This window comes from Dryobates pubescens, chromosome 21 (assembly GCF_014839835.1).
Source record: "Dryobates pubescens isolate bDryPub1 chromosome 21, bDryPub1.pri, whole genome shotgun sequence".
In the NCBI taxonomy this organism is placed as follows: domain Eukaryota; kingdom Metazoa; phylum Chordata; class Aves; order Piciformes; family Picidae; genus Dryobates; species Dryobates pubescens.
Window position 1 is genome coordinate 11,636,443 of NC_071632.1, and position 22,725 is coordinate 11,659,167.

A 22,725-nucleotide genomic window follows, 5' to 3' on the forward strand; every position below is an offset into this window, starting at 1 on the left:
ATCACCTTATCTGCTCTATTTTTCATTTCAAAAGTTTGTTGGGACACCATAGCTGTAAAGACCTCTGAGATCAACCCAACAGCTTTTATGAGACTAAACTGTCCACAAGACAATTTAATTGATACTTTGGAAACAGCTTTCCATTGTTTTCTTATTATAGTTTTTAATGAAGTGGGCTGAAAGGAGGAGTTGATGACAGGAACAGGACTTCCTTATAATAAACTTGATGAGAAGTTGCAAGTGTCTAATACTAAACACATCAGCAACTCTGATGTAGAAATTCCAAGATGCTAGAGACATAGGTGCCCCGGCCCCCTGATCAACTTTGTAACCTCCTCTGAATGCACTCCAACTGGGATTCATTTTTGGTTTGGGCATTTTTGCCCAGTTATTACCTGATGTACTGCATCTTTATACACTAAGAGCACAAACAAGTCAGTGGGCTCAACACACACACATCAAGAACCCCCTAACCACCCCTTACCACTGCCAACCTCAACAAGAGAAGTGACCATTTCCTCAGTGCCTGGCTGCTAGCTACCTTTCCCCTAATGTTTCCTTGGAAACAATATCTGCCTGACTAAGGGAAAGATTCTGTACCATTTTCTATAAAACTTCAATTACCTTATTGTGATTAATCTGATCACTGTTTCCATAGAAATTAATTTTGAAGACAGCTGACTGCCTCCAGCTAAGCGTGATCTCTTTACTTGCAGATTTCAGTTGTTGGCTATTGAGCATACTTCAAGAAAATAACTTTGGCTTCAGAAGTAACACTTTACATTTGTGTGGCATTTCATAAGGAATGACACCTTGCATTAAACTTTCCTTTTTTTGAAATGGAATAAATTGATGGAAGCAAAATGACTCATTGCTTCAGTGGTAATTACTCCAAGTACAAATGCAGACTATTGTCAGTCATCAAGAGGCTTTCTTACAGAGTATCGTTTTTCCATCTTATCTTTAGATAGGCAAGAAGCACATGGCAAGTTTGTATTCCAGTATATGAATTCAAGCACTGCCTACAAATACATTGGATGAGAAGAGTACTGAAGTTCTAGCACTTTTCCATATATATTGGGTACATACAACTCCAGCAGGAAGCTTCAAAAATTTAACTGGAGATCATGCTGCCTCTTCAGGCATGAGAAAAATAACAGGGCGGGGGGGAGAAAAAAAACCAACCTTAAATTTCATCCATGCAGCTTTCACATTGCTTTGCAGATTGAGTATCCTAATACTGTTCATGTATACCTTACTGTTAGATAGTTCTGCAGGGCTGGAAACTGTGGATCATGTGTTTTGCCAACAGGACCTGGGGCAAGACTGGACCACGCTCCTTTCATCTAGAGACATTTCCTGAACATCCTTACAAAAATTTACATTTCCTTGACCTGTGATGATCTGGACTGAAGAAATTGCTGCCTTTTATCTAGTACATCAACATAGTAATATCCTTCTCCTCTTCCCAGAACAGTAAAGGTTTTCAAATCAGCACATGGGACCCCATCTGTGCATTGTTTGGACAGCCAGCATTACCAGAGCGATGGGTTTCTTCTTGCCATCAGTAGGCTTTTGCATGCTTTCTGTGACTGAAAAAGGTAAACCGTAACCAAAGCAGCAACCTTGTCTCATTCTGCTCTCCAGCATGAAGAACAATTCTCATTGGCCACGAACTGTTACTGGCTGCCAACCACCACACTCACACCTCCTCCACCAGATGGCCAGGTGGTAAATGCTTACTCACACTGCCTTTGCCTTCATTTTTCGCCATCTCCAAAGCAAACAGCACTTCAGACCTCCACATGAATTCACAGCACTGCAACCTATTTCCTCTACCGGGGAGGCACAGCTTTTCAAAAATAAATACAGTTGAGAACTCAGCAGTAAAGAACCTTAAGAACTTCAAGTACCAAAGCATCATTTTTGTGAATGAAATATCAGTTTCAGTAATTTCACCCACTCCAAGGTGGTCCATACACCTCTCCAGCTCTCCAGTGCTTTCCCTAAAAGCCACAACCCACCCACTCTGTTAGATCTGAGGTTAGATGCCACCTATGGTCTACCAAAATCCAGTTCCATTTTCTCTTCCAGTGCATGGGCAATGCAGCTCCTCTGAGTTTCTTCTGAGGAAGTTGGTGTTGCATGCTGTGAATCAGAAAACACTTGCACCATTCTCTTGACAGAGACAAACCTACTAGCCATCACAATCCCCACAACAAACACATCTTGCTCTCTATGTCTTCTGTAGAGTGGAACAGTTAACCACACTGGAGCAGGCTGCCCAGAGAGGCTGTGGAGTCTCCTTTTCTGGAGACTTTCAAAACCCTCCTGCACAGCTTCCTTGTGTGACCTGTCCTAGGTCATCCTGCTCTGGTGGGGGAATTGGACTAGATTATCTTTCAAGGTCCCTTCCAATCCCTAACATTCTGTGATTCTGTGATATGATTCAATTTGCATGCCAAAGAAATTCCACCAGGACAACATTTGACTATTGAATCTTTTGAAAGTTGGTAGCCATTGACATGGACAAACATTAGCACATACAAAATCATTTCTTGGAACTTCAAGCTAAAGCATATGCAGAACTGCAGGGCCAGCTACCAAAATACTATAGTTATAATAAAATTAGACTAAATTCACCAAATATTCCTTACTTCTGCAGTAGTTTTTTTTCTTTTCCAGTGCCACATACTGCTTTCTGGATGTACAAACTCTTACCTATCAAGAGCAACAGCAACACCACTTGCTGTGACTTCTTTTATGTAATGTACAGTACAGGCTAAAGAACTCTGTGTGCTCTGAGCTAGCCAAAATCAATCAGTAAACTGCAACTGGTTAAGAAACATTTTGGTAGCAGCCCAACAGATAAGCTTACTCAGTTCTTGAGAATTACATCCACAACCAGAAATGTTTTAAAGCAACAGTGCAAGTAGAAACTTCATCCTGGAGCTAAGCAGACAAACAGTAAAACGTGTGTGGTGCACTAACAGCAAGCAAATGCACATGGAAATTCTTGCAGCTCCTCTAAAAATAAGCTAAAAGAGTAGTTAGAACAGATATTTATTCATCCCTTCTGCTGCTCTAAGAAAAAAATCCAGGCAGAGCCCATGTGTACTATTTCAGGTTTCAGCTATGTTAGTGCTGGTAATGACCCTACAAGATCATCTTTTCATGTTTCTTTTCAACAAATCTCTACAGAATTACTGGGATCTCTGCTATATAAAAAAAGTAATGAGATGGCTGAAGACTTTCGGTAGAACTTAAGAGAGTAGCGTAACAAGACAAGGAAGTAACAAACTGAGGGAAGCAGAGACAAATTGTCAACATTCACTATCCAGAGCCAGTTTTCTCTTCCAAAACGTCAACAACGGGTGTAGGTTCCTTCCTCTCTATACTTTGCAAACTAAAATTTAATCAACAGATTCCTTTATTGAGAAAAGGGGCACTAAGAAGAGTTGCATCAGTCTGTGCTGGTTTTACTTACTACAATAGGAATGTACTGTAGGGAACAATCCAGTATTTGCAGGGGAATGGACTAGATGATCTAATACAACTTTTCCATTCCTAACTTCTCAGAACAGCTCAGGCTGATCCAAGTTCACAAAGAGATTTCTGTCCAACAACACTGAATGAAGAGAACTCCCAAGACAAGGTTTTTGTTGTTTTCTTTTCTTTCTTTTCAATGTTATGGGAGCCAGAATAGCAAGCTGTATGCCATAGTATACAACCATGCAGAAAATACTATGATAATTAAATAACCATAAAACTTAGAGTATCTGCAAGAAAAGTAGAAAGTTCATTTTATGCTTAAATGTTTTAAGCCATTGGAAGCATTTTATCAATTTTATAACTTAGAAAAAACCTTTTTTCTAACATTTGGAATTATTGAACAGTAAGGTAAAAACATCAGAGAAGTGTCTATCATAAACAGAGACATATTAGTGCCTAATTGTAGTGTACTCATGCTGGTTTTCTTCCAAAACTGACACATACTGGGACTGCAACATCCTTGGCTCTAAGTGCTTTCTGTCATTATTATTACAAAATATTTGTCATCATTCTCTGCCTGAGGAATTAAAAACATTTGTCTTTGCAAGTACAGTTGAGTTTAAGAAGTTATTGCTAGGAAAATTGTCTTTCAAATGAGACACCAGAATGAAGATTTGGCACTTCTGCAGCCTTATAACACAGAAAACCATGGCAGATGGGGTGCTGTTTTTTACTGCTCTCTTCCGAAAAGGCTATGGACTGCCTGCTCTGAAACTTCATAGGATACTGAATAATCCTTCTAAAAATGTCTTAAAAGTCAAATAAATGCCATGAGCTTCAGATACAGTTAAGCACATCTTCGGGCAGGGATATGAACTAGATAACCTTTTGAAAGCTCTTCATGCCCTACTTTCTATACATGACCTCCACAGAAATCAAAAGATGAGGTTTGATAGCCTGGGATATGCACTGGGTCAGACCAGAAGCTCTTAAAAGTCTCAATTCTTAAATTAAAAAACTTTGTCTTTTGAATGCAATTCAACATGATATATTAAAGAAGAGCACTTTCAAGAATTAAGTCTATTTTAAGTTAGTGTAAGACTTCATAGGACATTAAAAGAAGCATTCACAGGGTCAGGTTTACGCATCCATTTCATACCTGGACCTAAAACATACAAGATAAATAACAAAGATGGTTGGAATACTTCGATGACTTCAGAGTCCAACTGCAATAAAGTGGCCCTTCACTGTCCTCCAAAATTTTGTCTCAAGAAAGCTTTCTCATTAATTCTTTTTGGTTGAAACCAGGAAGACCAATGCACCCTACAAGAACAAGCAACATGGTAACTAGGAGAGCCAACTTTTCCAGAGAGTATACTCAAGGTGAACAAATCAGTTACTGTCATTCTACCTTTGTCTTCTTTTGGAGGAAGGGACAAGAGAGCAAGTGAAGGAGTTTAAAGAAGTTTAGGTTTTGCCTCAATAGAAAATTAGAAGAAATGCTGAAATGTCAGTGTTTCATAGATTCATACCCAGTTTCTATCCAACCTTCTTTAATTCTCAATCCAGAATGAAAATTAATTTACCAGCTAACCTAACTTTTTGCTTATAGGCACACCACTGTCACCGTGTAGTAGGAAGATGGCTGGTGTTCCCCTTGCATGTCACCTTCTGAGCCACCTGAACCAGCTGCAGCAAAGTAGTAAGGAGCCTAGGAACCACTGCACTTCAGAGATGTGATGCAAGTCTTTAGGTCAGCAAGCATGGCCAAGCGCTGTTCCCCTGGCTGTTGCATTTGTGTTATCAGTAGCCAGAGAGTAAAATCATAGAATCACAGAATGCACCGGGTTGGAGGAAACTTTTAAAGGTCATCCAGTCCAACCACCCTGCAGTAAGCAGGGACTTGTGTTACTTTTACATGTAAATTCTCAGCTGTTTTGAAAATAATTTTAGCCAGGTATCAACACTGTTACATATTTTTGCAGGAAAAGATAGCTGAAAGAAACGGAAGAAGGCAACTCTTTCAAACCTCCATCAAAATAACCCCAATGCTAAGCTTCCTCTAGATCAGCAACTGAGAAATTCTGCTCAATTTTGTGCGGGTCTGGATATATTTATGACAGAGGTTACTACCACCTCCTGACTCATCTGAGACCTCAGAATTTCCTTCCAGCTTGTATCAGGTCTGTACTAGAGACTGAGGACACACATTTTGTAGGAGTGCAGTATTTCTAACCAGCTGATTGGTCCCATTTTTTCTGCCATAGGCAATGCTAACACTATCAGGGTAGCTCTGCATTCTGCCACAGCATACTTTTGATTTCTTGCTGCTGATCATTTTCATAGGAAGACGCTTAACTCAAGTATCCTCCTTCCAAACTTATTTTAGGTTGTGCTTTAGTCCAACATATTTATGTGCAAAACACAATTTCAAATGGAAGCAAGCCAGTAAAAGAAACAGCTTACTAGAATTTCAGTTGACTTTGTTAAAGGAAATTATTTTAAATTAATGTGGCTACTGAACTGTTGCCATACTTGACCTCAGAAAATATATCCCTTCTAATTTTTGCTGTGAACATTTATTTATTTAAGCTAAACTCCAGGTCTTGAATGTTGACCATAAAGAAGGCTCAGATTTCCTGCTACTATTTTGTACTCTTTTTTTTTTATTTTATTTTTTTTTTCAAAACAAGGGCAAACAACATATGTTTGCTGCATTAGCATTGCACTGCCAAAACATCACTCTTAAATGAAATCATCTATGTATTTTTGGTTGAATCTCATTTAACAACTTCCACCCCTGACAGAAACAGAGTTGAAACAAGGCTGTTTTGTTTTCACCGAGCAACAGTTTGATCGCTGGTTTACTAGATGGCGCTCAAAACATTTTTCCATATGCTCTTCTCGAAGAGAATCTGACTTAAATGTGGTTTACCTTCACCAGTGAATGAAGGCTTTTTTCACCAAACATATCCCAGAGGAAGGTCAGGTCTTCCTGGCTGTCCACATGTGGCTGCAGCTGGGCTGGCAATGCAGCCAGCAGCTCGTACAGACCTATAAAATGAAAATAAAACACAAAGTGTAATCTAGGGGTGATCTCATTAATTTCACTTAACAGTTCTGTGTAATTGGCTGCCTGGAGCATGTCATTTTAACTGAACTGGGAGTCTGGAGTATCCAACATAACATTAACTTGTAGAGCATTTAAGAAAAATTACTAAGAAGCAAGTATTAGCGGTGTACTTTTTACCTTGTCACAGTTGTCAGGCTCCTATATCCACATATATTTATACAAGGTTATGCAGAAAATTCATAAAGGTTTTGGAAAAAAAAAGGACATAACCAGAAAAGAAAAAAAACAAACCCTACATTCCTTTGCTTAATCGTTATTCCATTTCCCTTGATGTTAGCCAAAGAGTGAAATGAGTCATGAATAGGAAAAACTTCCTTAAAAGAACAGAAACTGGATAGGGTGGTCTATTAAAAAAAGGTTCATGGTTTCTCTAAATACTTCTTGCTAATAAATTGCTTGGTTGTTGGTTTTGTTTGGTTGGGGTTTTTTTTATCTCCTGCTCAGTAGGAATCCACAGCAAGACAAAAGGAACAGCTCTGTTTTGCACGATTCAACCTTAAAACCCAAACCCAAAGCAGTCTTCCCAAGCACGCACGCACGCACGCACAGAGAAGCATTTCAGTAACGGTTTGAATTTGCAGGTATTTGAGATTCTCCATAGAGTTAAAGCAATTGCTGTTCCCAGTTATTTGTGGCACACCTCACCTGCGGTCTCCGAGGGGCAGACAGTAGCACACTGTTCCTCAGTAGCATACAGCATAAAATATCCATCATGCACACAGGCCATCAAACTGCTGTCCAAGAAATGGAGCAACAGTGTTTGCAGTAGTCCTCTTTAGGGAGGTAACCTGGCATGAGTTGATATCAATTCATAGCACATGTTTAATTTTCCAGTGGGATTACTTGGGGTAAAAAGGACAAAATGCCTTTTTCTCCTGTCTGCTGTCTACAAAAACACCAGTGGTCTCCTGGGATCCAAGATACACGGTCCTGTTATTATTTTTAGTCTGAGTAAGTGCTGCTGTTCATCACAAGGACAAATTTACAAGATATTCTACTGGTAAAGAACAATGTTCTAAATTATAGGTTACCTATCATTATATGCCTATTATCTCCCTAAAACTTATTATTTAGAATGTTTACTGCGAGACAATTTCACAACCTTTCCAGGCCCTACATTCCCATTCCAAAATTACATACAGCACCTTCGGGATCCGACCATTTAACATTTTTGTCTTTTTACTGCCTCTCACTATAGCGTTCTGGAAATAAAAGTTCCTTCCAAACACATTCTTTTGTGGTTCAAGCGTTTTTGGTGGCTGACATTCACTCTATTAGTATCTTGCTTTTATTTAAATCTGCTCTTGTTTATGCTTCAGAAATACTGCAATAAAAGGATACAACTTAAAACCACTGCAGTTCTGCATGGAAAGAAAAAGAACACCGAGACTTGCCTAGCAAAGGCAGAATCAGTGATTGAGATGACACTCAGAAAACAGAAATTTGACTAGGACTCCTGGCTCCAACTTTCTGGACTATTAGAACTTCAGCACTTAGCAAAAATGGTTATTTTTATCAGGCAATTTATGCTTTCAAAACATTTTCCCTTAGAAAATTAAAAAATGTCTTTACACTCAGCCTCATATTTCTGCACATAGCCGCTTCTGCTACTACAAATACATTTACCTCAGAATAACCTGAAAGTTGTTAGAAAATGGAACAGAAGGTTCAATGTAAGCTACACTGGCATAACCTCTACTACGAGAGTAGGCTGAGGAAGCTGGGCTTGTTCAGTCTGGAGAAAAGACTCCAGAGGGACTTTAGTGATGCCTTCCAATACCTGAAGAGAGCCTGCAGGAAAGCTGGAGAGGGACTTTTCATAAGGGTGTCTAGCAGCAGGACCAGGGGGAATGGTTTTCAGCTGAGGGAAAATATGTTTAGACTGGATCTTAGGAAGAAGTCCATCAGTATGGAATAGGCTGCCCAGAGTGGTTGTAGATGCCCCTCTCTGGAGTTGTTTAAAGGCAGACTGGATGATGCCTTGGGAAACCAAATCTAGTTGAGAGGCATTCCTGCCCATGGCAGGGAGGTTGGGGTAGATGATGCCCTTTCCCACCTAAGTGATTCTATGATTCTATGCTTAAGCACAGCTCACAGGTGCCATTCAGAAGAAAGAATACATCAACTTCAGCCACTCCCTTCAAATAAGACATGCATAACAGACAAAACTTTCTCTTCCTGGATCCATCAGATCAGCTTAAATTTCACATAGAATCACCTATAAAGCTATTCTACCCTTGTAACCTGCTCCTTGAAGCTTTGATAATTACATCCCCAGTGAAAATAAAATGAAAGTTCATGTTTCTGACGGATTAACTGTTACAGCAGCAACAAAGGGTGAGACTGAATCTGCCTATAATGAGACTTAAGTTTTATGCACAGAACTTCCAGAAAAAAATCCTGCCTGCCAGCACTCCAGGACTGACTAACCCTGCAGGTGCTTTCACACATCAGGGTTTCCATGTTCAGCTCAAAAGTGTCTGTGGGCACCACTTATTCATACAGCTCTGAATTGTTCCTCCTAGAGAAATGGGTATCCATGTTCCTAGTGCACTACTCCAGCCTTGACAGCAGTGCATCCAGTCTGTGAAGCTCTTCTGGGGAATCACAGAATCATAGACTTATTAAAGTTGGAAAAGTCCTTCAAGATCATGGAGTCCAAACATCCACCCAACACCATGATTCCCACCAAAAATTAACTTTCAAGAAGGTCATACCTATACCCCCTGTGTTCAGATGAACTGTTTTGTAAATTAAGAACTGATGCTCATAACACAAGCCGCAGAATGAGCTGTGGCTCAGTGCCTCAGAACTGAATGTTACAGTTGTAAGCCCATGGTTCACGCCTTGCCTGTGCTCTTGGTCTCTTCTCTTTCAAGTCCCAACTCCTTGAGTCATGTGACATGCATAGACATCTTATAAAAAGAAACAAAACCCATTGATGCACACACTTTTGTGAAGATGCTCACAGTTTAAATAATCATATCAGAACAACTGTGAAAAATATGCAGACATTTTGTTTTTTAAAAAAAAAAAATCATTAAAAGCCCAGGAAAAAAAAAGCCTGTTTGGTTTTTTGTTCTGGTTTGGTTTGGTTTTGTGGTTTGTTTGCTTATTTTTGGCTTTGGGTTTTGTTTTGGGTTTGTTTCTTTCATCCTTTCTTTGTGTTTGTTTTTATTTTTTTCCCCTCTCTTCAATGCCTGATGTTGGCAGCAGGATAGAGACCTGCAAAATAAACAAACAAACCCTACACACACAGTAATAATAAAAAAAAAGGCAAAAATTTGCCTTTTTTTTAATACACTGTTGCTATTCCAATGAGGATCTTCTCATGTTTTTAAAGTCTGGTTTGCCTAAATTTAACCATCTTTAATCTCTGAAAGAAATCGTATGCCCACTGGGATTTTCTAGTATCAGAATCCTTCATGGCTTACATATTAAAAACTCATTAACTTCACTTTGTAAAAGCAAATAATTTATTCAAATGTCACAGAAGACCTGAACATACATTAAAATAATTAACAGTGATCTTAAACAGACATCTGTAACTGGTCTGTGATTGTAAGAAGGCAAGTATGTCCACTCAGTCCTACAAATAAGGGGAAAATCCCACAAACAAACAAAACAAATAAATAAACAAAACCAAATAGAGCACAATGTGGTCATCCCTGACATTCACTAATCATTGAAACAGAGGAGGAAAAAGAGCTCTTTCTAGGTTAATCCAGAGGCAGTAATAGAAGGCAGCTCCTCATTTTAGATCTTGGGATGCTGCTATTTCCATCCATGTTATATAAATTAAGTACAGTACCTAAAACTTAGTTCACCTAAGTAAAGGCCTGTAGCATGGGAACGTTAATAAAAGGAGGGAAGCTTTGCACAGAAGAATACTATACAACTCTTCTAAGAGTGAAAGGGGGTTGTTCAAAGGTGTTTCTATAACCTATTAAAACTGATTACCTGGTTGGAGAATAAAGAAATTTAAAAGTACTAAATGAATACTGGACATACAATACACTTTTCACGGAATTTAGTTCGGCCAAGAAAAGCAACACAAGGAATTAAAAACCAATGACTAGATAACCTTGCCTACAGAAATGGTGCCTACAAGCCATATACAAGTAGATAGTCTAAATACATATGCAGAATCTAAAACTAAAATTTATAATAGCTTGTCCTGGGCAGAGAAACTACTCTGAAGATTTTGGACTTGTTGCAAGAGCAAGCAAGATGAAATGGCTGCAGACTACAGCTTACAGTAGTCTGTCAGCCTGGACTAAGGAAATAATTTCAAGGGAAAAATCCAGTCTATGTTTGAAAACCCAGCAGTGTCCCTGCTTAAAAAGGTAATAGATAAATTTCCATTTGTTCTTCTAACACAGTTAAACAGTTCTCCTCTTCAGAGTATCTTTAGCTTTTCCTAAGCTTAATTAATGCAATTTACTTGTATTCTACCCGAAAAACAAAGTGTATAACAACGGCAATTCCAATTTAAATGTGTATGCTAAATTTGCACATGCAATACAATTTCAGACTAAGCAGCAATGGAAAGCTTTTAAATCAGAAACAACGAGACATAAAGAATTTTTCCAGCTCCAGAAAATTGCTTCCTTCGTAGTGTTATACTCTGTAGAAGCCTGCTTGTTCCTAGGAGAAGAATAAATGGCCAAGCAATTGATGAAAGTGTTCCCGTACTGAACCACTCACACTGCAGATTCCAGATGCTCTACATTCTTGACATCAGAATGGAAAAATTTACTGTTAGTCTAGAGAAATTTAATATCACCATTCTTGTCATATCCTTCATAGCTTCATTATTAGGACAAGTCTGTGGAAGCTATAAACTAGTGCTAAATGATAAAAAAATATGGTCTCTGCATTCCATCACTCTTGCATATTACAAGAAAACACCAACGTTGTTTCGGTTAGCGTAAGGAGAGACACGGAGACAAATGGATGTGCAGTTGCTTTCATATGTTAATTAATTTCCTGAATTAGCATTCTGAATAATGATGCCAGACTTCAAATCAAAAATTTTAACAGTAACAGAGGGACAATAAACACTAAAGAACATATATCTAAGCCCAGAACAACACTGTAAAGTTTTATTGTATTAATAAAATGGGACACACCAACCTTTAAATTTTCCACTTTGTCAAAGGTAAAATAATCAGCACCATTTGCTGCCATTTATAACAAGCTGACATTTTTTCACATTTGAACTATACTTTACAGTTCTATAAAGGCTCAGACAACCCTCGCCTTACACAAAAGCAAACAGCATCGCAGCAGAAACACTCATTCTGACATCCTTGCTGATGCATAATAAAATCAGTCACTCGCACCAAATTATTTCGGTCTGAAGTTTGAGATCAGTATTTATGCACAAGTTCAAATAAAAACATATGCAGTACACATGCCTTAGGACAGACACACTGCACCGTCCTATCGAGCTCCAGCTGTAAAAAGCCCACTATGTGCTCAATTTTATGTGCTACAAATAGTTCTTTTTTATGTTCTCTTAAGTAATTCCACCAAATATATGGGCTTCCTGACACTGCAGAAAGTTAAAGACTAACAATTTTTCTTTGCAGAACCAGAGTGATTAACTCATTCCAGCATGTGCCCTTTTAATTTTGCAGTTTAGTGCTTCCAAAGGGGGGGGGGGGGGAAATTAATCTAGGTTTCAAAGGTAAAGAATACTGAGTATCTGGATAATCATGACATGCAAGTGATCAACATCTTTTAAAAAAGAAGATCTGGTTTGATTTATTCGCCAATTCACACCAAGGGGAAAAAAAAAAAGTCAAATGCTGAAATCTTTACAGATGGCACAGCAATAGAAATGTGTTTTATTTTTTACCTAATGGAAACAAGAATTTTGTGGTACATGTCCTCAAAGAAAAAGATTATATACCCGCTAACAGTCTTTTCACTTAGAAGTTGTGCCTAATTTTTATTCCTCCAAGCTACAGTAATTTGTTAACCCACCTTAAAACAATGTTATGACAGAAAATGTTGAAAGCGGGCAATCATCTAAGCCCACCGCTTTCAAAAATATTATTTCCTTCAAAATGGAAAAGTCTTTAGGTCTGGGGACTTGGCTTCTGGAGCTAAAGAATCCGCAGTTGTTTGAAGCAGTTATGGGTCTTTCAGGAATTGTCTCAACATGTGTATTTCAGATTTAGCATACCACATACCATTACGAGTTAAATGGATGATCCCTATTTGCATTCACACAGGGCAAGGCTGCTGCTGCAGAACTCTTTCTTGTACAGCTCATCAAAGCTGCTCCAAAATGAAACCCCTCAATGTAGTTAACTAGACACTGTGTCAATGAGGATACTTTCAAAGTTCATAAAATGTACTTTCAGGAGTATTCAAGAGCTCTTCTATTATCTGCAAGAATAACACACACATAAAACTGATTTAAAGTGGCCTATCCAGTGTAAATTAATAAGCAGCTTGTGGAAAGCTCATACAAAGATCTGACATTCATATTTTTTTCAACAGGTCTTGGCTCCTCCAGCAACACCTTGAATGACCTTGATTAATTGGTCCTTTGTACAGACATCGGCACGCTGAGTCTTCAACATTTCTATGTTGATCTTCACCAACCCTAGAGAAGGCAATAGCAAGTTACTGGCAGGCAAGCAGGAAAGAACTCATTCCAGCACTGGGATGTCACTGGGCACACTTGCCATGTTTAACTGTTTAGTTACAGCTTACAAGGCTAAGAGAGCCAAGGCTCTGGGGAGAGGTCGCAAAGGAATACTAAAAGTGACATTTTACGTCTGCAGAAGGAGCAGATCCTGAGATCAGCCATCAGCCTGTCCTCACACAGCTCCCAGAGTCATCAGCCTGTCCTCAACCAGAACCTGGAATAGGCATCAACCTGTCCTTGGGTATCCCCAATAGTCCAAACTCTGTCCCTCAGCAGGATCTGATTCCAAGTGTAAGTTCTTTCTTGTGTTTCCCAAAGTGTTTTTTCTATCTCTAGGTATTGAACATGAGAAGTTCCACCTAAACATGAGGAGGAACTTCTTTAATTTAAGGGTGATGGAGATCTGGAAGGGGCTGTCCAGAGAGGTGGTAGAGTCTCCATACCTGGAGATATTCAAAACCTGCCTGGACACATTCCTGGGTCATCATCTCTAGGTGAACCTTCCTTGGTAAGGGGACTGGACTTGATGATCTCCAGAGGTCCTTTCCAACCCCCACCATTCTGTGAATCTGTGACACTATGTCATTAAGAGGCTGAATGAAGTGTTCTACTGTTAACAGAAGCCAAGATTACTTTCGACCCAGTTATGCCTAAAACTACTGGAAACACCACTTGATTACCATGTATCTCAACCTTTCATATCGCATCTTGAAAGTAGAAGAAATAGTCCTACAATTCCAGGCAGGACTGATGCCTAATAACATACCAGTACACGATTTCAGCACTGAAACACACTCACAAGGTACAACCCTATAAAGTTTGAAAAGTTGAGCACATTATCTCAAAAGTCGGCTCAGAAAATTAAACTGTTTGACACACCTAAACCGGTTTCTTAGTTTATTCCTAAGGTTAATTCACCACACAGGTGTTTGGTTGGGCTTTATTTAAACCAAGGTGCTATTTTCAAAGCAAAATCATCTTTGAACCCCTGTGTTCCACAACAGGCAATGAACAGCTAGCAGGCAAGCTTCTCACTACTTCTTAGCAGCACTAAATTTCCTTAACAGCTTTAGTGTTATTAAATTAGTCCATACTTGAGGTGATGCTGGGCTGAGAAGCCACAGAACCTTTCATGTGACAGCAAATGCACACAGTACGTACATTCTGCTAGCTAACCTGGATGCTGGCACAGCTACATGTGTGGGGTACAGCATGGCAGTTTGCTCTCCGCAAAGGACATCTGGCATCAGTAGGAACTTCAACCACTTGTGTAATTGCAGCTTTTGTGTCAACAAACATAGCTATACATTTAAGCCTCTGGTTAGAAACAATATAGGCTGTCATATTTTCAGACTTACCACAAAACTACACATCATTCACCAAAAAACCAACGACAACAAAAAAAAATGAGTAACAATTGATGCAGCTGCCAGACCATCTGAATTTCAGTTTGTGTCCAAGAACTATAACAGTTTTAAAGAGTTTACCATTAGTAAATATAATGGCACACATTTTCTGATTCCTCAGAGTTGAATCAGTCTAGTGTAAAATATTAACCCCCACACAGCACAGCTTAGAGAAACTTCGTTTTACTTTGGGCAACTCCACCCTCACTGTAAAGAATTTCTTCCTAATATCCAGTCCAAATATATCCTTCTCAAGATTCAATCCTTTGTCCTATCACTACAGGCCCTTATAAAAAGTCCCTTCCTGGCTTTCTTATAAGCCCCTTCAGGTCCTGGAAAGCTGCAATAAGGTTTCCCTGGAGCTTTCTCTTCTCCAAGCTGAACAGCCCCAACTCTCTCAGCTTGTTCTCAGAGGGGAGGTACTCCACTCCTCTGACCATCTTCATGGTCTCCTCTGGACCTGCTCCAGCAGACTGATGTCTCTCTTATGCTGGGGACACCAGAACTGGATGCAGTACTCCAAGTAGAATCTCACCAGAGAAAGTTTCCAACACCAGCAAGTTTTCTTTTTAAAAATTAAATCTGATAGCAATTAAAGCTTTGCCATAGGTCTCATACTTTCCCATGTTACCATTAGCCTACAGGCCATTTAATGCCTCTGGCAGCTGGAGATGGGGAGAATTCAAGAACACATGGTAAAAATAGTGGCTCTATGTATCCATTCAGTATAAATTTTGACTCAGCTGGTGTAGTGGTTTTCATGAAAATCTAGCCATATTTGTGCATTTCAAGGCAGTGAGAAATTTAAGCAGCCTTGAAATCATGGGTTTAGCTAGAAGTATTTACAGACTATGCTTGTGGCAGCACACCTACTCCTAAGAGCAACGAAGTGAAGCAGGCGAGTCAAAGCTTTCCATCTGCTCTGTCCCCACCAAGGCATGCCAGCGGGGAAGCAGAGGCAGGCTGGAGCAGGACCCAATCACACTGCAAGCTTTCACCCTGGCAACCTCCAAAGGAAGAGCTATTCCCAGAAATCTTTCCTTCATCACTCTACTAAATTCCCTTTCTCTTTATCTCATTACAATGAGCCCAGATCTTTGGCCACCATTTTCCCTAGTTAATTTTTTTCCAACAGATTACAAAACTAGCAGTCACCAATTTCTACCTCTCTCCTCATTCTGAAAACTGGTTAAAAAGGTTACAGGCTCTACCCACTTGAGTTTAATTCATCTTTCTCCTCTAAAGACGTTTCTGATGCTCCCCTCTCAGCTCAGCTTTTTTTTGTGTTTCTTCTTTTTCCTCTCCATCTCTTCATCCTTTTAATTATAAAAGGTTATTATAAAAGATTATGCTAAAACTGACAAGCTGATCAAAATGCAATACCTGGAAAAGAATGCCCAAGGGAGATTCAGACTGGATATTAGAAATAAATTCTTCACAGTGAGGGTGGTGAGACACTGGAACAAGTTCCCCAGGAGCACTGTGGATGCCCCCCCTTTCTGGATGCATTCAAGGCCAGGTTGGATGAGGCCTTGAGCAGCCTGATCTAGTGGAAGGGGGCTGGAACTGAATGGTCTTTAAGGTCACTTCCAACCCAAACTATTCTATGAATAAATAAAGAGAAGGCATCTCTACAAAAACAGTAAAGGCAAGGATAACTTCTTTTGGTATTGAGATGATCGCAAAATCATCTCTGAACTTCACACTGCTTGTGGCGGTCTCATGTCACCAATGGGTAACCCATATGGACTATGGAGCTACCATAGCCACTTCAAATGCTAGCAACATTTTTCTACCAGCATTCAGCACATCCACATCAGCAGTGTGCAGCTTCAGAGGTGCAGATAATACTTAAAGCATCACAGAACACACTACTAAAAGTGCAGGACTAAAAGTAGAGGAGAAAACATCAAAATCTGGAATATTTTAGAGGCCATGTGAATTTACAATCTGGTTAGCAACAAATGTGTTGGGTTTTTTGGTGTTTTGGGTTTTTGGTGGTGGTGGTTTTTTTTCTGTTTCTTTTAATTAAAAAAACTAACATGTGTTCAGTTTTACAGGCTTGTAATAACAACAAAAAAAAAAACCTTCATTATCTGGCACAGCATTAACTCCTATATGTACTCAAGAAGAAACTAATAAAAGCTCTGCACATTTTTCCTTTCTATAATTTATAATATTCAAATTCAAGAACCGCTTCTGACTTTCATTATATTTAAGCAATCTCACACAGCTTTTACTTGGTGGCCAAACACAGCCCACAAATGTGATTTTCCCACTGACAATACATGAATCAAAAACAAAGTCTGCTTTGCACATTCATCTGCTAGTTTTTGAGGACAAACAGAGAAGCACTTCTAAACTTGTCAGCCGAGCAAGCCCGGTACAGGCTTGAGAGGAAAGAAATCTGTCACAATTTTATGATATTTTTCACACTGAAACAACACTTTAAAAGTACAATGATGTCATCTAGGCTCCACCAAAGTCAGCAACGAAGCTGCCATTAACTACTGTGGAGCCAGGATTGCAAACCTAAATCTTCCTAAACAAACCAGGTAAGTCAATGTCAGATCTCACAGACTTGCTTTACCTGCAGAAGTGTTGTATTCAACCTCCATTTGATGGGCTTGCACATAGAGTCCAAGCAGACTTTTGAATCGGAAAGCATTTAAGCTTCAGATGCAGCCTCAGGAAGGAGCTCAACCTTCCATTTAAGAGGGTTGCTTTAAAATAACTTTGACCTGACAGTGACAGGACTATAAAACTTAAAGGAGGAGCAAGTTTATGTACACATTATATATAACAAGTAATTTTATTAATGTTGTTACTATTGTTGCTGCTGTTGTTAAATTAGGGATTCTGTACGGCTAATGGAGAGTGGAACAGAATGAAGCAAGTGCGCACTTTAAGCCCTTCTCCTCTGCCTTAAAGAAGCCAGATCAGACTGGTATGGTACAAAATTGACTTTAAATTCACTTGATTCATCTAAATTAATTAAAATACATGCTTCTAAACAAAACACTGCAAATATTGTAGCCATGCTTTTGATTTATCGTAATTTAGACCCTGGCATATGTGTCTGAAAACAGATTGAAGAGGCATGGGGTGGGGGTGGGGGTGTTGGGAAGAAAATACAAGTTAAAATATGGAATAATAAAAGCCTACAGAAATATATGAAAGAAACAGCTCCAGGGACATGGTGACATCCTTAACAAAGTCTGTTGAGAAAGGAAAAGCAATGTCCAATTAATATAAGTAGGTCAGAAATTAGTCTGCCGTGGCCTACCAGAAACACATTTTTGACAGTGGTTTAATGTCTAAGACTATTGATAGTAAAAAAAAGAATAAGAAAAAAAAAAAAGTCATCAATGCTTCCATACTGGTGTCCAAATTTCCAGTAGTCCATGGCTTGGCAACTTTCCAGTACTCACAGATGATACATTTCTATTTAATAGCCCTCAATGAATTCTTTCCCTTATTTTAAAATGCAGGTTTACTTTTACTTCACCAGGATGTAATAGACAAAAATCAGCTAGGCTAGGGTTTTGTTTGAATGCCTTAATCAGTCTTGGCAGACAGGCTAAAGCAAGTTGCATCCCTACCCTAAAGGTGCATTTTTTAGGTTCCCCACTAAGTGACTTGCTAATTCCATAACAACCCAGGGTCCACCCAAGGAGTTTCAATTCATTACACATCACAACAGTTTCTGCATGCAGGATGAGAGAAATAATGGTCTGGGGAGGATCAGGGGTAAGAAAATTACAAATTTTTTGAGTTTCTTTCTTTTCTAATTAAAGAGTGGGAGTAATTGCAGAAAACCCAGTGCTCTGATTAGAAAACACCTGTATTAAAAACAGGACAAAAGGCACAGTTTGATGTAATCATTCAAAACCACATGAATATCTACCATCCCCATCCGGAAATACCATAAAGGAATAGGAAGAAAGTAAGTAATTCTCTTTTCCCTCCAAGTGCAATGTTTTATTTAGAGAAACAATTTACCACTTGCAGCAGAAAATAAATCATATTTAACAAGCAGTATCATTCCACAGCAAGATACTAGACAATTCCCGGGAGAATGGAGAGAGAGAGAGAGAGCTGAGCTGTATCACACACCATAATCATTAAAGGTGTATTTAGATCATCAGATGCATTAAAAAGCAGACTAAAAACATGTTAAACACACAATTTTCAAATTGGCTTCTCCCCTCCCTCCAGTTTTTGGAGAACTTTTCTTTCTTTATCCAGAAAGCCTATCCAGGACTATTACTTTGGGGCACATTAGCAGTCTTTAAACGATACAAAAAGCAAAACTGTCAGCATCAGGCACCCGGCTTCACACATTCTCCTGCTCTTCATCTCAATGTGTTCTTGAGACTTCTGAAATGTCTGAAAGCATTTGACCAAGCAATTATTTTTATTTATTTATAAATATATATATATATATGTATATAAAAAAGTATATTAGGAAGGACATAAAAGGTTACATGATAAAGACAGCAAAGACCCAGAGCGGACTATCAGCTTCAACTGCGCTTACTTCCATGGTGAAAGGGGGAGAAAAGAATGGATCTGTGGAGGTATTGGCATTGGCAACATGATGGTCAAATCCCTTAAACACAGGAATAGGAAGATAAAAATATTTTTTAAATTAAGAAGGAAAAAAAAAAGGGGGGGGGGGGAGGGGCGCAAATAAATCCAAGCACAAACCTCCCTCCCTATGGTAATAAATATATACATAAATATACCCCCAAAACTCTGGTAATTAAATAATTTTGTCAAGGAGAAATTTTACATGGACTGAAGGTGGAGGAAAAATAATAAAATAAAATAAAAACTAAATTTTTTTTTAAACAAGAATCAAATACAATTCCTTCTATAGCTATTTTTTTTATTCTTTTGTTGTGAATAAAACAGGAACAAAAATATTGTCAGCTAGAGCTCGTACAGATAGCAGCAAGATGAGATTTTAACCTTTGCAGTTTTAGGGTATATCCAACAAGAACAGTGAAACTATGGAAAGCTCCCTGTCTGCATTCCCACTGCCTGCAGTCAGCGATGGGAACTGGACTCTGATGTGGAAGGCAAGGGAAGGAAGAGAACTTGAGACAGTATTTTTCTTCTCCTAATTTGTTAAAGAAGTGTCAAAACTAAATAGTCTGTGTTCAGAAATAACTGCACTGATAACTAACTCACTGAGGGGATAGTCTAGACTGTTGCAAATATTAAGGCATGTATGATATCATCTTTCTTTTTTTCCTTCTCCTTTTTCAAGTTAACATCGTAGGAACCATGCTCGGAGGTGAATCCAAATTCCTCAGATCCATTTATAGTATCTGTTTGGAGTTGTTCCTCCCCTCCAGCCCTAGCCTCCAACAAACAAGGAGGTGGTGGCAATTAAAAAAATTTAATTTTACCTTTGGTGTTTCATGTATCTAAATTAACTCCAGGGAGAAAAGGTTCTTCAAATTCTGAAATCAAGCATCTGCTGAAACCTCACTAACTATCTTATTTGATGATTTTTGAAATGGAGACCGTAGACTTAACAAATAAGATCTGGAGGAAACATGTGGTCCTCCTTGGCTTGCATACCTGTGTCACTTCCAGATCCAGCTGATAACGCTGGCATGATTTAGTCTGCAGAGTATCAGGCAGGAACGTCAGACCAGCTCTCTGCAGCCAGAAGGCAGAAGGCAGAAGTTAATTTCAGTTTAACTGCTCACGGCCAAGTTGTCTACGAAGATTAATGCTATTTCCCAGCTTCTCCTAGAAAGAACAGAAACAGAATTTTACAATTAAGAACACTGTTAAACTGCAAATTACTGCAGCTAGCCAAATCCAGTCATTATCACAAAATAAGCTTTTGATTTCAGGCTCTCAAAACAAAGTGCCGTGCATTCATTTATGACTATTAAGGATTTTTTTTTCTCCCCAGGTGAAACAACTTTTGTTTTCTTCAGTCTAGTCTATAATCCCATTCTGCTGTAAAAATAATTTAACACATTTCTCTCATGTGAATTACAGTCTTTAACTCTAGTGTGTCAGGTATTCTGGAAATAACATCTAGGGTTATTTCATTAAAACAGTGAATAATTTAAGTCACTCAAATTTTGCAACTGCTTATCCCAGAAACAAACCCATTGCTTACTAGCATAGTTTTTTTGGTTGTTTGGGGGCTTTTTTTCAGTGTTTCTACTTGACCTCCTTTCAATTGTTTTCAGCTCATTTAAGATCTGACATGCATTTTTTTTATTTGTCATCTGGAAATATCATCTACATTTTAACTGGCGTTGTAAAAAGCAAGACTAGGGCTAACACTTCGCTAAGGTAAATCGCAATTTGATTTGTGGAGTTGATGAAGCCATTATCATGCACAGCACGTGAGGAATTTTTCTGTAATTCATTACTATAAAGACAGTGTTTTTTAAGACATATATTTTAATAACTGCACAGGCTTATTGGTATTAAATTTTAGCTATTCGTTTTAAGTATCTTGAAGAAAGTTCAGAGCAAATGTAACAAAAATAAGGAGCAAATGTAAGCACCCACTTGCAAACATAAGCGAAGGTATTTAAATTCAAGTATGGTAAAATGTGAAACTGGAATAGAAACTTGTGAAAAGAAATGCAGAGTTAAGACTGGAAACGTTTACGAATAGCAGGGCAGAGACTGATGTGTTTGCAGAGAGAAGGAAGGGAGAGGGCAAAGAGAAGCTAACAGAAAACAAAGGTTTTCTTCAGATTTCAGTAAACAAAAGGTTCATATAGAAGGAAAGCACAGTTCTGACTTAGCATAAACAAACAAATACAAGTGGATTTTGCTTCTGCTGTTACTGCTTTCCTTTTTATTGGTTTGGGTGGTTTTGGTTTGGTTGTTGTTTTTTAAAGACATTCATATTAATCAGAATGACTTTTCAAGTCATCCTGGCTTTGAAAATGCATATTTTGGACACATTTGCATTTGGCAATAGTCTTGTGGAAGACTAACATACAGGTGCTGTAAACACTGAATGCTGCTCAAAACTTGTTTAGCAAAAAAAATTCCCCACATTGCTAGACATACTACAGCATATGAAGGGCCATCTACGAGATTTAGTAAGTTTTAAACCAATTTGTAGACATAAGTTAGTTAACTTGTCCCTAGGCGTAAACAAACCTATAGCTTAAATAGCCTAGCAACTTTTTCAGGTGTTTTTTTTCCCCTCCCGTATGCATTTACCCGAAGAAAGATTTTGCATGTGAGCTCTCGATCTCCAGTCAGTCTGGTTGGTTTGTTTGTTTTTAAGAAAACAAATACAGCAGAAGTTACAGCCCTGGATAGCTTCTATGATGAAAAAGAATGAACAAAACTTTAAAACCTGCTCAGATTGGTTTAGGGTTTGGAGGGGTTTTCTTAGTTATAGAAGTTTGTGATGAAGAAAAAGTAGTAAGTTTTCACGAGAAACGTGCCAGCTTCCAAAAGAATTTTAGGTTCATCAAAACAGTCTGAAGCCAATTAACTTAAAATTTAAAGCAGAGATAAGGAAATGTTGATTTCAGAATGAAAGCTCACCTTACGACGACAAAGTTGTGAAACATCTATCTGCAAAGCTACTCAGAGTGGAGTTTAAAAGGAGAAAAGAAAGAAAAAATGCATCGCAGCAAGGTCAGGCTGTGCCAATTAAGAGGGAACATATTCTCTTTGCATTAATTCTGCTTGTATACTTTTAAACACACACAAGTGGCATAAAGAAGAAGTGACGTCTTAAGCTCCCTCAGTCGCAGTGTGAGCACACCCCTACGGACATGCAAAGGACGGAGGCATTTTTAGTTTTCACATGAGTAAGAAACTAGTTTAAACAAAATTATTTACTATTAATAGGACATCTTTGATTTATGTGCAGCTTACCACACTTTCCTCTGTTAAAATAAAAAAAAAATACATCTGCAAGGCATTCTCGTTATATGGTCGTATTATTGATCAAAAACTCAGACTCCTTTAGGAAAGCTGACTGTGAAACGTGCAAAGTCTTGTTGATCCACATACATGTC

General features: G+C 38.6%; 1 protein-coding gene across 1 annotated transcript in view; it reads right to left on the bottom strand.

Moving 5' to 3' along the window:
* The window catches only part of MPP7 (MAGUK p55 scaffold protein 7), a 140,307-nt gene that overhangs the window by 78,554 nt on the left and 39,028 nt on the right, over nt 1-22,725 (bottom strand). Inside the window, exons 2-3 of the mRNA XM_054171197.1 lie at nt 20,288-20,461; nt 6,428-6,546 (exon numbers count right to left, since the gene is read on the bottom strand). Coding sequence (XP_054027172.1) covers nt 6,428-6,546; nt 20,288-20,324 — 156 coding nt within the window. The 5' untranslated portion in view covers nt 20,325-20,461. The remainder of the gene's footprint in view (nt 1-6,427; nt 6,547-20,287; nt 20,462-22,725) is intronic.